At 41.0% G+C, this 18509-nt stretch overlaps 2 protein-coding genes across 2 annotated transcripts in view; both read right to left on the bottom strand.

Annotated features, from left to right (window-relative positions):
* The window catches only part of LOC308077553 (uncharacterized protein), a gene marked incomplete at its 5' end in the record, with an annotated part of 19137 nt that extends 6726 nt beyond the window's left edge, over positions 1–12411 (bottom strand). Inside the window, 6 exons of the mRNA XM_080418302.1 lie at positions 1435–1594; positions 3658–3725; positions 5055–5261; positions 9852–10027; positions 11577–11783; positions 12282–12411. Of these exons, the coding sequence (XP_080274428.1) occupies positions 1435–1594; positions 3658–3725; positions 5055–5261; positions 9852–10027; positions 11577–11783; positions 12282–12411 (948 nt within the window). The remainder of the gene's footprint in view (positions 1–1434; positions 1595–3657; positions 3726–5054; positions 5262–9851; positions 10028–11576; positions 11784–12281) is intronic.
* Positions 12412–12450: 39 nt separating this feature from the next.
* On the bottom strand, positions 12451–18211 carry LOC308077081 (uncharacterized protein). Its single transcript, XM_080417636.1, has 3 exons — positions 18192–18211; positions 15295–15533; positions 12451–12610 (listed from the first exon to the last, which is right to left on the bottom strand). The coding sequence occupies exons 2-3, from the start codon at positions 15530–15532 to the stop codon at positions 12489–12491; spliced, it is 360 nt and encodes a 119-aa protein (XP_080273762.1). The 5' UTR covers position 15533; positions 18192–18211; the 3' UTR covers positions 12451–12488.
* Positions 18212–18509: the final 298 nt, after the last annotated feature.

The following is an 18509-nucleotide window of genomic DNA, read 5'->3' as shown; positions in this document are numbered from 1 at the left end:
CTAATCAGGTGCGGACTGCAGTGCGGAGTGATTTATTGATGTGATTAGGCCCGTGCTATGATGCTGGTTTGAAGCACGGCTAGAAAGCTATTTCAGCCAATCAGATTGCTTGGTCGGAACTACCTGTTGTATAATAATAATTAATAGCTCTGTATTAATAGTCTGTGGCCGAACGCCATTCCCCCCTTCGCTTACTTCCTGTTTACATTGAGTGTAACTCCGTCACTACGGCCCAGTGGGAATGAATTACGACAGAACCAGACTCGATAAAATCGACAGTCTTGATCTAAGGCAGGGGTCTTCAACAGGGGGTCCGGGACCCTAGGGGGTCCTCAGAGTTACTACAGGGGGGCTGCCAAATCTTTGTGTGATATATTTTTTACATTAACCACTAGCGTCCCTTTTCTGAGGAGAACTTTAGCCGAAAATAGCAGATCAACAAGCTCACAACGCCTTCTCGGCAAAGACAGACGTATGGGTGTAGAGGGAGAAAAACAGCAGACCAAGTTAAAAAAAAATTACTGTTTAATCTGCAACACAATTGTATGGGGGTCCCTGCTTCATCTCTCTCTCAGCTAGGGGGTCCTTGGCCTGAAAACGTTGAAGACCCCTGCCTGATCTAAGGCTATAAAGACATATGATGGTCTGAGACATCTTTCATCAGTAACTATCAATAAAGGCAGAAAAAGTCAAAAACATGTATTTTATTTTTTATCATAGATTATTATTTAATTCTTTCAAAATAGCCTCTCCTAACCCACAGAAAAAGATCATACTGTGGCGGTCAGATTTAAGGGGTGGCGGCCCGCCACTGCTTAATGCACATCAGTGGCGTACCCACCATAGAGGTAAAATCTAGCCTCCCCTAAAAAATAAAGTAAAAGACTGAAAAACAGGCAGAGAAAAAAATCCAAAGAGAATAGTGGCCGTCGGACCTCCTCGTCCATTCACGCGGGCAGGCAGCCAATCACTACCGTATCCATTCAGCAGAGCGACTTCGCCTATAGTGATGCAAATGTATGCCTTTATCTTCATGGGGTGGCAGTAGTGCCAGGTGAGGGTCTGGGCCGTCACCTGTACTCACCTGGCATAAAAGGGGCTCTGAGTCTGAGAGCAGCTTGAGCCATTAAACTACAACATGAAGAGACCACTGCTGAATACTTTATTGATTGATTATACTTGCATATTGTTTTTATTAACGTTTTTCAGTTTTGTAGTCAGTGTAGTGTTGTTGTTAACTTGTTTCCCCCGAGATTTTTCCCCGAGTACCCGTGGGGGGGTACAGAAAGGTAGAGAAAAAAAATCTCGCCTGACCTAAATGTAATTTCTGGGAACGCCACTGTTGCACATAGGAGAAACACTGTAATCTATTACCTTGTCTCTCCTCAGTAGGTGTGTTGTAGTGTATTTTAATAGTATAAAGTAATCTATTACCTTGTGTCTTCTCAGTAGGTGAGGTCTAGCAAACTTCAGGGTGCAGAGGTCACAGTGGAAAGGTCGTTCTCCGGTGTGAGTTCGGTAATGAGCGACGAGGAGAGAACGACATTTAAACTCTCTACCACACCGGTCACATAGTAGAGGACCTCCTGAGTACCTTTAAGATAAGATAAGAGACATTTAAACTCTCTGCCACACCGGTCACACAGTAGAGGTCCTCCTGAATAGATAAGATAAGAGACATTTAAACTCTCTGCCACACCTGTCACACAGTAGAGGACCTCCTGAATACCTTTAAGATAAGATAAGAGACATTTAAACTCTCTGCCACACCGGTCACACAGTAGAGGACCTCCTGAATACCTTTAAGATAAGATAAGAGACATTTAAACTCTCTGTCACATAGTAGAGGACCTCCTGAATACCTTTAAGATAAGATAAGAGACATTTAAACTCTCTGTCACATAGTAGAGGACCTCCTGAGTACCTTTAAGATAAGATAAGAGACATTTAAACTCTCTGTCACATAGTAGAGGACCTCCTGAATACCTTTAAGATAAGATAAGAGACATTTAAACTCTCTGTCACATAGTAGAGGACCTCCTGAGTACCTTTAAGATAAGATAAGAGACATTTAAACTCTCTGTCACACCTGTCACACAGTAGAGGACCTCCTGGGTACCTTTAAGATAAGATAAGAGACCCACCTCTCTCCCACCCATTTTGCCAGCCTAGGCTGGCTCAGGGTGGAAGACAGGGTTAAACAACTAAAGATGGGACTGGTCTTCAAAATTGCAAATGCAAATTTTCCCGATATGCCCCCTATAGGTGGTACACAATGGTACCACCTATAGGAGGTGCCTACAATGACATATAAAAAATACGGTGAAGCAGCATTCTGCTTTTACGGACCGACAGTGTGGAATAAACTCCCATTACACTTAAGACAGGCAGCCTCTGTCGATAGCTTTAAAGCACAGCTCAAGACCTATTTCTTCACTCTTGCTTTTAGCTGATTCTTTGGTTGATTTTTAATTCCTCACTGTATTGCCTATTTTAATGTTGTTTTATGCCTTTGCTTTTATTTTATTTTATTTAATTTTTGTTTGCTTTATTGTTAAATTGGTTCTAACTGTAATTGTATTCTTGCTCTGTAAAGCACTTTGAGCTGCATTTCATGTCATGAAAGGTGCTATACAAATAAAGTTTATTATTATTATTATTATTATAATATCTGAGTAAATACCTCCAAAAAGTTAGCGACACCCACAGTCACAATACTAGAGGGAGCGTTAACTACAATTTGGTACCACCCACCCATAAAACAAACATGGGCAAATTCTCCTTCTACAGCACTGCCACCCAGGATTGGAATAGTCTAACCCCATCCCTCAAAAAATGCAGTTCGCTGGGCTCATTTAAAAGAGCCTTAAAAAATCACCTTTCAGGAGGCCAAAAGAGGAGGTAGTACCATTTACCCGTTAGACAGACGACCCCCCCCCCCCTGTTCTTGTACATAGTGTTATCTTTTTCTGTTTTTTTTGTATTGATATTCGAACTGTGGTGCCACTATATATGTCTATGAATTGAATACCAAGGCCCTCAATGGAAACAATACCGCAAGGACTTTCATGAACGGACCTGTTAGACAAAGTATGTTTTAAATGTAACTGTGCTATTTTAATTTTTTTGCATAATAAAATATTCAATCAATGTAGCCTATATAGTCGCTTCTTTTGGGCTTGTTTTCATAGAAATGGCTGCTTATTTCTCTCACAAAATCTGGCAACAGTGGTTCTAGCATCAGCAGAGCCGACGTGAGCCGTGACATCACACGTTTACTCCGTTGTAAGCGTTTCCATGGAGACGAGAGGCGGAGCCTTTTCAAAGGTTTCCACTCTGGAAGGAGGATTCACTTTGTAACGTTTTCAACGTCTAAACTGACGGCACAGCTGATGTTTTATTGTGTCGTTTTCTCTAGAGACTCTTAAACTCTCTTAAACTCCCTTTCACACAAAGTAGAGAACCTCCAGAATACCTTTAAGATAAGATAAGATAAGAGATAACGTAAGATAAGATTTAGCAGAGTTCATAGTTCATCACGCTGCAGTGAGGCGTATGATTGGCTACATAATGGATACATTGTCTTACTATTGTTCACAATTGCATCCAATAAAAGACATTAAAAACAGATCCTAGAGGAGATAAGATAACTGTTACCTGACAGAAGTTCCTTCTTCATGGACTTTACGGGTGTGTTTGTGGAGATCTGCTGCACTCACATAGGCCTGTAATAATAATAACAATAATAGTGATAATAATAACAATAACAATATTAATAAGATAGCAATACAGGGGCCAAAAAATGCAATATGCAATATAGAACAAAGCCAAATGTAATATGCACAAAAGGCCATATAGAAACATCATAGACTGAACTTGACAGAAAGAAGATTATGCAATTAACAAATGAGCATTGGCAACAGCTGAGCAGAGTTCTGAGGGATTGTGGATATCATAATGTATCTCTTTATTATGCTGCTTATAATGGCAGATTCAAACTCTTCTTGAAAATTCAGGCAAACGTTTGCCAAACAATGTACTTCATTGACACAACATGGACAGATCCTACTATTCTAATTAGGCTTTCCATGATTTCATGATCATCATTTTATGGTTTAATATGTAAATAATTACCTTAGGACACAGGTGACAGGCATATGGTTTAATATGTAATAATAATAATAATTACCTTAGGACACAGGTGGCAGGCATATGGTTTAATATGTAATAATAATAATAATTACCTTAGGACACTGGTGGCAGGCATATGGTTTAATTTGTAATAATAATAATAATTACCTTAGGACACAGGTGGCAGGCATATGGTTTAATATGTAATAATAATAATAATAATTACCTTAGGACACAGGTGGCAGGCATATGGTTTAATATGTAATAATAATAATAATTACCATAGGACACAGGTGGCAGGCATATGGTTTAATATGTAATAATAATAATAATTACCTTAGGACACTGGTGGCAGGCATATGGTTTAATTTGTAATAATAATAATAATTACCTTAGGACACAGGTGGCAGGCATATGGTTTAATATGTAATAATAATAATAATTACCTTAGGACACAGGTGGCAGGCATATGGTTTAATATGTAATAATAATAATAATTACCTTAGGACAGAGGTGGCAGGCATATGGTTTAATATGTAATAATAATAATAATTACCTTAGGACAGAGGTGGCAGGCATATGGTTTAATATGTAATAATAATAATAATTACCTTAGGACAGAGGTGGCAGGCATATGGTTTAATATGTGATAATAATAATAATTACCTTAGGACAGAGGTGGCAGGCGTATGGTTTAATATGTAATAATAATTACCTTAGGACAGAGGTGGCAGGCGTATGGTTTAATATGTAATAATAATTACCTTAGGACAGAGGTGGCAGGCGTATGGTTTAATATGTAATAATAATTACCTTAGGACAGAGGTGGCAGGCATATGGTTTAATATGTAATAATAATAATAATTACCTTAGGACAGAGGTGGCAGGCGTATGGTTTAATATGTAATAATAATAATAATTACCTTAGGACAGAGGTGGCAGGCGTATGGTTTAATGCCGTTATGACCCATAACGTGGATCCTCAGCCTGGAGTGACAGTTGAAGCTTTTCCCACACATCTCACACAGCCAGGAGGAGGCGCTGTTGTCTCCGTCCGCTGAGGACCGCTGCTCCTTACGCCGGCCCCGCGGCCGAGGCCCCGCCTCCGAGTGCATGCGCCTCATATGGCTCTGTGGGGGGGAAGTAGGAGGAGTCTATTATCATGTGACTCTGTGGGGAGGAAGTAGGAGGAGTCTATTATCATGTGACTCTGTGGGGGGGAAGTAGGAGGAGTCTATTATCATGTGACTCTGTGGGGAGGAAGTAGGAGGAGTCTATTATCATGTGACTCTGTGGGGGGGAAGTAGGAGGAGTCTATTATCATGTGACTCTGTGGGGAGGAAGTAGGAGGAGTCTATTATCATGTGACTCTGTGGTCATTTGACTGTGGGCAAGGAGGGTTTTGAAAGGAAAAGACGTGCAGTCAGTCCGTTCTCTAGATATATTGACATGACCAGGGGTGCACATAACTGCATGCTGCGGCACATCAGACGAAGGGAAGCGCTCTCGCGTACCAACAGCTGGGACAGGACTTTACTTCCTGAAGCCACACTCACACAATCACGCTAAAGCAAGCGTCGGCCCCATAAGCGCCCCACACACAGCCATTAGGCGGAGGGGGAGGGGACGCATGCTGCACGTGATTGTGTGAGTGTGGCCTCGAATCCTGACACACAGACACACAGACACACACACAGATGACAAAATTGAGGAAAATAAAAGCAAACCACGAGAGCTTTGGAAGCTATTCAACAACCTACTAGGCTGCAGCAAGAAATTGAAAACCAGGTTTACAAACATAAGCCTCAAGGTGAATGACACTCTCATCACATCCAAACATGAAGTGAGTAAAATCCTCAACATATTCTTCACGACCATAACCTCAGATTTGGTTGAAAAACTACCCCCTCACTCTGGGTGCTATGGTGAAGAGTATGTTGACTCATTTTACGAAAAACAGGGTGTACGGAAAGATGATTTTAAACTCTCCCCTGTGAAAACAGAAGAGGTGTTTAAAAAATGGAATGCTCTTCATCAACACAAAGCCACAGGCCTCGACAATATCCCCGCCAAATTTCTAAAAGACTCAGCCGCCTCCATTGCTCCAATCATTACCCACATAATAAACCTCTCCATCATACAGGGACGGGTCCCTAACGATTTCAAAAAAGCAAGGGTGACCCCTCTGTACAAAAAAGGAAACAAATTAGACCCTGGCAACTACCGCCCTATTTCTATTCTTAGCTCCATCTCGAAAGTCATGGAAAAAATAGTCTATGAACAGGTCGATAAGTATCTTGCCGAGAAAAATCGAATCTACAAATTCCAATCTGGTTTCAGAACAAACCACTCCACGGACACATGCCTTCTCTATTTGAACGACTCTATCAAACAAGATGTCGACAAGGGCAAATATTGCGGCATGGTCATGCTGGACCTCCAGAAGGCCTTTGACACCGTTAATCACCCAATTATGATCAATAAGCTCAAAGCAATAGGTTTTGATGATACGTCAGTGAACTGGATGAGATCCTACCTGGAAGGGAGGGAGCAAGTGGTGGAAGTAAACGGCACCCAGTCCCCCCCCCTCCCTGTGACTTGTGGTGTCCCACAAGGAAGTATACTAGGACCTTTACTGTTCCTGATATATGTGAATGACATGTCATCGGCCTGCGACTGCAAACTGTTCCTGTTCGCAGATGACTCGGCCCTGCTAGTCTCGGACAGGGACAGGCTGCAGGTTGAGAAAACTCTCAGCTCTGAACTCAACAAGATCTGCATCTGGCTCTCTGACAACAAACTTTCATTACACCTGGGTAAAACTGAATCCATCCTCTTTGGGTCCAGTCCTAACCTTAGCAAGGCAGAGAGTTTTACGATCAAAGTGGGTGATGATGTCATCAAAATAAAGGATGAAATTACCTACCTGGGCTCCATCTTGGAGGCAAACCTCTCTGGTAACAAAAACGCAGAAAAAGTGATCAAAAATGTCAACCAAACAACACGCTATTTGTGGAGGATTGATCACCTAGTCAGTAAGAATACTCTGAAGATTCTTGCAGGGGCCCTCATTCAAGGTCATTATGATTATGCATGCACTTCATGGTATCACAACACCTCCAAGGCGTTAAAAACAAGGCTCCAAACATCCCAAAACAAACTTGTAAGGCTACTTCTTGGCCTCAACACATAACCCATCTAACCCCTGCTCATTTTGCTAGGATTGGATGGCTTAGGGTTGAGGACAGAGTACAGCAACTTGCTATGGGCCTGGTCTTCAAGATACACCACAACATTGGGATCCCCCTGTATTTGTCTAAATACTTCCAAAATGTTAATGAAGTCCATGATCATAACACCAGAGGCAGCTCCACAAATCATGTTCAACCCAGATTTGGCTCAACTAAGGGAATGAACTCGTTCTCATGCTATTCATCAAAAATGTGGAATGCCCTACCAAAAGGAGTAAAGGAGTGTAAAACCCTACTCACTTTCAAAACTGCATCAATCAATCAATCAATCAATCAAGTCAGTCGCACGCAGCAAGCTGCTGGCTGTGTTACAGGCACTCGTCACCGATGATGAACGCACCGTGATGGTGCAAAATATGCCGTGAACGTCCCAATCTGGCAGGTAAAAGCAGCGCCTTTTATACAGAGACAAATAATTTCAGTCACCCAGCTTTTGATAAGCATGAGAAAAGAGAAAAAACTGCGAAAAACTGCGGAATTTAGAAGCAGGGCGCTACAACATGGAAACGCGCCGGTGAAGCGTCTTTTTTTCTCGCGCACGGGGAGAACATGCAAACTCCACACAGAGTAGGCCCTTTCGCCAACCCCACCCAGGGTATATGGGCACTGATGATGCGGAGGAGAAGACACGCCCCCAGCACCCACAGCGTCCCCGGCGGGAATCGAACCCAGGACCTTCTAGCTGTGAGGCGACAGCGCTACCGACTGCATGGACCCATAGGAACACACACCAGACCCAGACATACAGAACTAAACGTCTGCAAATACTTTCACATCCCTGTGGGTACTGCAGAGTTCACTGGAGGTCAACATACCTCAAAACAATTATAATGAATTCACCTGAATGGTGCTAAATCTGCTAATAGTTGCTGCTTTGTTTAGGGATGTTCAGCAATACACATCCTATGCATGAACACAGTGCAAAACCCAACATCTGCACATACTGTGAGTGTGCATATCCCAGGGTATGGACTAGTTCAGTTCATTATAAAAGGTGTGAGTGATATTTATTACTTATGTTTATTTTATTACTTTTTTTTATTTTGCAACCCCATTATTATTATGTTCACCCAGTGCTCATCCTGGGTGCTACTCTCCCTCCGCCAGCCTAGAGAGAGCCCAGAGCCCAGTGCCTCCTTCAATGCATGAGAGCCAACAGGCCTTCTTATCATTATTATATCATTATGATGTTTTATCTTGTGTCCTTGCTTACTGTAAGTTTGATTGATTGATTGAAATTTTTATTAGGCAAAAGAATGTAAAACAACACAGTTACATTTATAATGCTTTTGTCTAAAAGGTCCGGCCAAAAAAGTCCTTGCGGACTTGTTTCCGTTGGGGTCCTTGAGTTAATTTCATAGATTTTTTTTTAATTAATAGCAACCAAACAGTTCAAAAAGATAATACAGAAAAAAATCCACTATGTACAAAAAAAAGCATTTAAAAAATATATGTACAAAAAGGGGGGGGGGAGCATGGAAAAATAAAAATTATATACAAAAAAAAAGGATGAGGAAATACAAAATATGTACAAAAAAGAGGAGGGGGGGGGGGTCGTCTGTCTACAGGGAAACTGGTACTAGCTCCTCTTTCGGCCTCCAGAAAGATGAGTTTTTAGGGCTGTTTTGAATGAGCCCAGCGAACTGCATTTTTTGAGGGATGGGGTTAGACTATTCCATTCCTTAGTGGCTGTGCTATAGAAGGAGAATTTGCCCATGTTTGTTTTATGGGTGGGTGGTACCAGATTGTTGTTTACGCTCCCTCTAGTTTCGTGGCTGTGGGTGTCACTAACTTTTTCGAGGTATTTATACAGATATGCGGGTATAGGGGCATATCGGGCAAATCTGCATTTACAATTTTGAAGACCAGACCCATTTTTAGTTGTTTAACCCTGTCTTCCACCCTGAGCCAGCCTAGGCTGGCAAAGTGAGTGGGAGAGAGGTGGGTCATGGGCCCCAGTCCGAGAAGTAGTCGAATCAGTTTGTTTTGGGAGGTTTGAAGCTTAGTCTTCAGTGACACTGAGGTGTTGGAGTACCAAGAGGAGCTAGCATAGTCAAAAAGAGGTTGAATCAGGGCCCCCGAGAGGGTCCTGAGGGCCTGAGGGTTGACAAAAGAGGAAACTCTGCCCATAAATCTGGTTCTCTGGTTTACTCCTTTGACCACCTTTGTTGCCATGCTTTCACCTGTCAGGTATTTGTCAAGAATACATCCCAAATAGGTAATCTCTTCTTTGCTAGTGATGATTGTGTCATCGACTTTGACCTTGAAATCATTTACCTTCATTTTACTGAGGATGTTTGGTCCCAAATAGGATGGATTCAGTTTTCCCAAGGTGTAGAGACAGTCACTCTGGATTAAGAGCGTCTGATAAACGCCTAAACTGTAAACTGTTAACACCTGACAGGGGGGAGTGTCCCCGGTAGGACGGAGCTTCTTAAAGTTTTAAATAAAGTTAATAATAAGAGTTACCTGAGCGTTGCTGTATCTGTTGAACCTCTGTCCACACACAGGACAGGGGAACGGCTGCTGACCCGTGTGAGTGATGGCGTGACGCGCCAGGTTGGTCCGACACGACATCACCTTCCCACACACCTCACACACCACCCGACTGGAGCCTCTCTTATTCACCTGGTCTTCATCTTCATCTATTAAATACATAAACATAAAGGTTAATGTATAAACCTCACACACCACCCCACTGGAGCCTCTCTTATTCACCTGGTCTTCATCTTCATCTGTTAAATACATAAACATAAAGGTTAACGTATAAACCTCACACACCACCCCACTGGAGCCTCTCTTATTCACCTGGTCTTCATCTTCATCTGTTAAATACATAAACATAAAGGTTCATGTATAAACCTCACACACCACCCCACTGGAGCCTCTCTTATTCACCTGGTCTTCATCTGTTCCTTCATCTATTAAACACATACAGGTACAGGCTCAACAAACTAGATGTGTTTGTATAAATCTCATAACATTGGAGTGAACAGGGTGATTTCTTTTTTTTAATGACTTAATTTCCGGTTCTATCCTTCTGTGGCAATAAAGGGATCATTCATATTCATTAATAAGAATAAACTCCATAAAATCATCAATGTATCCAGCAAGATAGCTGGGGTAATAATACATAGACAGTCTATGTATTATTGTATGTAACAAGATAGCTGGGGTAATAATACATAGACAGTCTATGTATTATTGTATGTAACAAGATAGCTGGGGTAATAATACATAGACAGACTATGTATTATTGTATGTAACTAGATAGCTGTGGTACGACTTAAGAGAATGACAGCAATGTATGAGACCCGGTGCTTAGGAAAGGGGAAAGAACGCACCCGTTATACAGTCAATACCACCTTTTACCACCAGGACGACGGTACACAGTGCCAATGTTGCAGGCTATGGCTTCAAGATTACATTACATTACATTACATTACATTACATTACATTACAGTCATTTAGCAGACACTGTTATCCAAAGTGACTTACATTAAGTGCATTCAACATACGTAGGCAGGAAAACTACTAATCACCAGAAGTCGCTAAGGTAAAAGTGCAATATATCAGCTTCCTACTGTCTTAACACATTGGGTGCCAAAAACGTAAATTTACGTTTTTGGAAAAAAAAATATATTTTTTTTTATTTTTTTATTATTATATATTTTTTTTTTCCTTCACAGCACCAGGAGATATCATTTTTCGAAGATTTAGACTCCAATCCACTTCCTGGTTAACTTATGACTTCAAAAGCCTGTATCTCGGCTCCTGTGTACTTAATTTTTTTACAATGTATTTTTGACTATTTTCAACTGGCTGCAACTATGGAATGGATTACCGAATGTTTTTATTTTTTTTCCCCCGATTGTACGAGACCTCTATGTGTGTAATGAGGGGATCACCGTGAGGACGGTGATCACTGAAAATATTTTGTGACTACTTGAAAAAGGTTCAAAAATGGTAAAAAATCCCGGCACTCAACGTATAATATTTTAATAAACCTCTGGCACCCCAAGTGTTAAACAGATGAGACAAATAGGAAAATCAAATGAGCAAGAGCTAAAACAAATAAGTCTATCAAATAAACAGGATCCAATAAAACAAGAGCAGCTTCAATCAACACCTGAAATGTATCAATGTATGTAGGCAAAAAAAACATGATGATGCAATACTTGTGACCACACCCACCTTCGTCCTGGTCTCCTGGCTCCTCCTCCTCTATCGCTGCGTTGCTCCGCCTCCTGCCCCTCCTCTTCCTCTTCCTGGCTCCACCTCCTCCACCAGGCTCCTCCTCCTCCTCATCTGGCTCCTCCCCCTCCTCCACCTTGATGTAGCGACTCTGACGATACGACCTTATGACCTTACGACCTATGACCCTGTGATGCTTCAGGTGCACTGGAGAGAGAGAGAGAGAGAGAGAGAGACAGAGAGAGAGACAGAGAGAGAGAGAGAGAGAGAGAGAGAGAGAGAGAGAGAGATAGAGAGAGAGAGAGAGAGACAGACAGACAGACATAATAATAATACTAAACTTTATTTGCATAGCACCTTTCATGACATGAAATGCAGCTCAAAGTGCTTTAAGAATACAACTACAGAAAAAGTACAACTAATTTAAAGGAATTCTAGGCAACTTCAGAGATCAAAAAAAGAAAAAACTGTTGTCAAACACCGACCCTCCACCCCCCCCCCCCTCCTCTTCAAAGAAGTTTGAGAGCGTTTTAAAGTTTTAAAACCGAAAGTAAAAACACAGAGAAAACAATGGCTGCCGTTCCATTTTTGTCGGCTGCATTCGGTTCCATTCGGTTTGACTGGAACCACTGACACACGGACACGGACGGACACGCACATGCGTGCGTTTCATTTACATTGGCACTGAATGAGTTAAAGTGTTACCTGGTCTCCATGTTGGATCACTGTCGTCCTCCACTCCTCCTCTCCTCTCCTCCTCTTCTTCTCCTCCTCCTCCTCCTCCTCCTCCCATCACATCCACCTCCTCCGCTTCTTCTCCTCCTTCATCCCTCATTCCTTCTCCTGTCTCCTCCTCCTCCTCCTCCTCCTCCTCCTCCTCCTCCTCCTCCTCTTCCTCCTCCTCCTCTTCCTCTAGGGGGGAGGGGGGGAGGGAGGGGGGAGGGAGGGTGAGACAGGAGGACAGACAGGCGGGTACTTCCTGGGTCGACCGCGTTTCCTCTTCTGTTTGACCATCACACACTGTACTGAGAGCTCTGAGAGACAGACAGGTAGAGAGACAGACAGGTAGTTAGAGACACACTGTACTGAGAGCTCTGAGAGACAGACAGGTAGAGAGACAGACAGGTAGTTAGAGACACACTGTACTGAGAGCTCTGAGAGACAGACAGGTAGAGAGACAGACAGGTAGAGAGACAGACAGGTAGTTAGAGACACACTGTACTGAGAGCTCTGAGAGACAGACAGGTAGAGAGACAGACAGGTAGTTAGAGACACACTGTACTGAGAGCTCTGAGAGACAGACAGGCAGAGAGACAGACAGGTAGAGAGACAGACAGGTAGAGAGACAGACAGGTAGTTAGAGACACACTGTACTGAGAGCTCTGAGAGACAGACAGGTAGAGAGACAGACAGGCAGAGAGACAGACAGGTAGAGAGACAGACAGGCAGAGAGACAGACAGGTAGAGAGACACAGACAGGTAGAGAGACAGACAGGTAGTTAGAGACACACTGTACTGAGACCTCTGAGAGACAGACAGGTAGAGAGACAGACAGACAGAGAGACAGACAGGTAGAGAGACAGACAGGTAGAGAGACAGACAGGTAGTTAGAGACAGACAGGTAGAGAGACAGACAGGTAGTTAGAGACAGACAGGCAGGTAGTAGAGAGACAGACAGGCAGAGAGACAGACAGGTAGTCCTGGAGTAGCCAGTCTCCAGACCTGAACCCAGTAGAATATGTTTGGAGCTGAAAGTCTGTGTTGGCCAGGAACAGCTCCCTAACCCTAACTCTGTATATTTAATACTAGACTAAAAACCTTTCTCTATGATAAAGCCTATAGCCGAAGTGTATAGACTCAGTCACCCTATAGTCATCCTTTCATTATTATTATTAATGAAATTATTATTATTTTCATTATTTTAAAATCATACAATGTGATTTTCTGGATTTTTTCCCTGGATTCTGTCTCTCACAGTTAAAGTATCTATAAGAACCTATAATAAAAATACAGACCTCTACATTCTTTGTAAATAGGAAACCCTACAGGCCATTAACCTGTGATTGTGGAAAAACTAAAACGAAGATGGACGCTGATAAGATAACAATATTATCCTGACGATGGCTTGTGAAACAAGTTTGATTTGTCGCTCCACTGCCCTCACTAGACCAAAGCTTTAGAATGGAGAGAAGTCAGTCAAAAACCTTCACTGTTGTCATCATTATTAAAGTTTCTTAAATGTAACTTTCAAATGAACTTTATGAGGGGAAACTTAAGGGCTGCTGGACCAACGTGGTGTGTCTTAGCGTGACCAGTTAGACACGGTGTGTCTGACACACACACACACACACACACACACACACACACACACACACACACACACACACACACACACACACACACACACACACACACACACACACACACACACACAACAAAGACACATTGGGTTAACTTTCTGTGTGCAGTGCATGAACTCAAACTGTATAGTTGATCATGCGTGACATGATGAAAGCATTTGATTTCGCATTGGTAGGTCAGGAAATACAAATAAAAAATAAAAATAAAATGAAAAAATATATATATATATTTTAACTATATTTGAATGGCAATTTTAGCATTCGAATGTTGTAAAAAAATCACATTCGAATTATTTTCGAATAGCGAAATTGGTTCTGATTTTCCCACCACTGAATTGTATGGACAGGGAAGCTTGCTAGATAAAGACTTGATGATGTAGTTATTAATTATAATTTACTGGGAATACATAAAAAGCTAAATACAGAATTCAGAAATATTAACTCTTTCATTGCCACACTTATTTCAGACTGTGTCGTCGCAGTGAAAAGTTTTTTTTATTTTATAATTTCGTCATTTCCGTCCGTGGCCATGAGAGCCATAGAGCCATCGGACGGGAATTCCCGTTTTTGGCAGTTAAAGAGTTAAAATGGAAAAAACTGAATTTGGGAAAGAATAAAACGGAATTGGGAAAAAAAATCATATGGCTTCTACAAAACAGCAATGGTACAATATATATATATATATATATATATATATATATATATATATATATATATATATATATATATATAATATTCCTCAAATCAAAAACCCTGAAAATGAACCTCAATTAAAGCCATAACCCGTAACTGATATAGATGGTTTCACTATTTTGTTTAGCCTGTTATTACAGCATGTGTATGTGTGCACGTGGGTGTTTATTATTATACAACTATACATTCTTTTATATAATTAAATATTATATGAAATATTCAAAGATGTTCTAAAGTTATAAATAATAAAGTATTGAAATTCATATGTGATTATAGAGGAGAACTGACAGCCCTGTTACAGACGTATGAAGACATTCTGTGCATTTATTATAATATTATACCGCACATATGGGGGCGGCAGTGGCTCAGGGGTAGAGTGAACTGGAAACCGCAAGGTTCCCAGTTCGATCCCGGGCTGGGGCGCTCCCCCAGAGTTAGTGTAGAAGTGTCCTTGAGCAAGACGCTGAACCCCTAATTGCTCCTGATGAGCAGGTTGGTGTCTTGCATGGTTTCCTCCTCCATGTGTGTGTGAATGTGTGTGTGAAATGTGTGTGTGAAATGTGTGTATGAATGTAATGCACAATCTATGTAAAGCGCTTTGGATAAAAGCGCTTTATAAATGCACCATTTACCATTATTATTATTATAATAAATAAATAAATTACCAGTGTTGTTCAGAAGGTCAACTTGGACGGCCGCATCTCTCGTGACTCCGCCTCCTTCACTCTGACAGCCCACCTCCCTGGTAGCTCCGCCCTCTGCCGGCTCCTCCCCCTCATCAGGGTCCTCCCACTGGCATCCTACGTCCCTCCACTTGTCTCCTTCTGTCCTCGTGTCCTCGCCTCCTCTCATTGACTCCTCCTCCTTCTCCCTAGACTCCTCCCATACAGCTACAGCGGACATCCTGAACCGCACGTGAGCGTGTGCGCGCACGCGCGCGCGCACACACACACACACACACACACACACACACACACACACACACACACACACACACACACACACACACACACACACACACACACACACACACACACACACACACACACACACACACACACACACACACACACACACACACACACACACACACACACGTATCACTATACTAGGACATTAACAATTTTGTGAATGTCTTAAGATGTTTTGGCATCTTTAACTGCAAGAGCCGAAAAACAGCAGATCTACGGCTTTGGGGAAAAAAAATGTGCACAGGACAAATCATTTCAATATAAAAATAAATGACTGACATATTTAATAACTTTATACATAACAACACGTTGTACTCTTTCTGCAAAATAAATATTTAATGTTTGAAAATGTATGGAACATTTTTCAACATTGTATTTCTGGGCACATTTTTATTATTTACAAATATTTATATATGTTGTATATATTTATTATATATTGCATTTTATATGTATTTCATCAATGAGACGCCCAATTCATATCATATACTTTTAAACTACATTTAAGCCCCTAGATTCTTCTCTTTCTCTTACAACTGCTACAAACCCTGTGATATCCATCCTGTCATATAGGGCATTGGTTCTCAAATTGGGGTCCTTGGGGGGGGTGGGGGGGGGTACCAGGGGGTCCCCAGCTAAATGAGTTAATATAGTGTCACCATCATTTTAACCATATTTTATACTTTGGCTATTCAAAAATAGCAGATCTACAAGCTCATAGCGCGGCACCGAGTGCCGCGCTATGAGCTTGTAGATCTGCTATTTTTGAGTCCCTGGCACAAAGCGTTTTTGAGACGGGGGTCCCCAGACAAATACAAGTCATTTTGGGGGTCCTTGACATGAAAAGGTTTGAGAAAAAGTGATATAGGGCACAGCAGTGGTGGCCATTTTGGGATGCCACAGATAGAAAACCCATTCATTTAACCCCATAGAGATTTTGGAAATCATCTAGGGGGTCCCTGGGTCCCTGGGTCCATATTAATCAGTCAGAAATGACTCAATAACTCATAGTCAGCCAGAGAGGGACAAAAAACTATGATCATTAATGTGTGTTAAATATAATGACTCAGCATAACGTTACATTTATGATTGAATACTTTATAATACACTTTAATAAAGGCCTGTGTGTCTCAATGATCACATGATCACCAGGACCTCACACTAAGCCTAGTTATAGTTTAACAACCCATTCATTACGGTGACGAATCTGTGTCATTTCTTTGGCTATTCAAAAAGAGCAGATCTACAAGCTCATAGCGTGGGCAAATCTTTAAATATATAACTCAAATCTCCCTGGAACAAAAATATGTTACAAATGTTTTTTTTTTAATTGTATACATACATATTTAAAGATTTGCACAAAAAAAATAGCAGATCTACAAGCTCATAGCGCGGCAAGGAGAGCCGCGCTATGGGCTTGTATATCTTGCTTGTATATTTGCTTATATATTTAAAAAATAGCAGATCTACAAGCTTGTGAGCTTGTAGATCTGCTATTTTCAAATGGTTTTCATACATTTGCAAACTTATGAAATGGAACATTCTGCATGATTAATACTTTCTACTTTTGGTACGTTTTCATACCAATACTTTTCTACTTTTACTTCATCATTTCTGACTTTTACTTGTAACAGAGTATTTCTACATTGCAGTATTGATACTTTTACTTAAGTAAAAAAAAAGAATAGAGTACTTTTTCCATTAGTCATATCTGCACCTTTAGTTTATGAAGCCTAACAGAAGCTAACGCTGAAACATGAGTCACATCATGACAGTCATGGCTGAACTTCAACCTGCTTTTTGCACTTTCTCCATTTACAGTCCGTAAGTCTACATAAACGTTCATGTTTCTAATATAAAGTTCTTATCTCATGGTGAAGGATGTTATAATACTGTACGGGTCCTCACAAGTACCATTATGTTCTGTATTGTTCAATAAAAAGCATTTTAATCCGATCGGTGGCCATTTTCTCAAAATGTCCTTCAATAATTTCAACTAAGCGACCCTATCGGTTGGGAGGTGTACTGCACTCTGAATACATTATAACTCTATGAGAAAATGGCCACTGACCGGATTAAAATGCTTTTTATTCAACAATACAGAAGATAAAAGGTACTAGATCCACCCGTACATCATTATAACATCCATGTCCATGAGGTAAACACTTTATTACTTTATTATAAATATAAACGTTTATATAGATATAAGGGCTGTAAAAAGTACAAACAGCAGGTTGAAGTTCATCCATGACTCATCATGTGAACCATGGAACAGAATGTAGTTTACATTCATAAACACATTAAATCATTAAATCATTCATCTCAGTGATCTGAGAGACAGTTCATGTTTAAAAGGTCAAATATTGTTAATAATGACTCAGTGTTTATTTATCATGAGTTTAAAGTTTAATGTTTAAATAAATACATTCTTAATGTTTTTATATGTTTTTAGTTCAACGTAACAGACGTGTCAATACAACTATCATAATGTCATTCATAAAAGCTCGTTTATAATTAAAATAAAGACTTTTAAAGCTTTAAAAAGGTTAAACATCGTTATTATTATTATTATTATTATTATATTATTATTTTACCTCTCGTCGCGTCCGTTCCTGTTCAAACACAACACTTCCGGTATGACCAGGGAGACCGGAAGCCACCCTTCAGAAAGTTTGAACCTTCAAAATAAGATGCAGAAAATCTCCTCAGATGTGAAATAAGCGGCGCCCCCTGTGGTGAGGAGAGGGAACGATGCGGAATTGTCCGCATATTTTTTATAGGGAAAACCCTGTGTGTGTGTGTGTGTGTGTGTGTGTGTGTGTGTGTGTGTGTGTGTGTGTGTGTGTGTGTGTGTGTGTGTGTGTGTGTGCGTGTGCGTGTGCGTGTGCGTGCGCGTGCGCGTGCGCGTGCGC

The sequence above is a fragment of the Gymnoscopelus braueri genome (assembly GCF_963280865.1).
Source record: "Gymnoscopelus braueri genome assembly, chromosome: 21".
In the NCBI taxonomy this organism is placed as follows: Eukaryota; Metazoa; Chordata; class Actinopteri; order Myctophiformes; family Myctophidae; genus Gymnoscopelus; species Gymnoscopelus braueri.
This window is presented reverse-complemented; position numbering and strand designations above follow the sequence as displayed.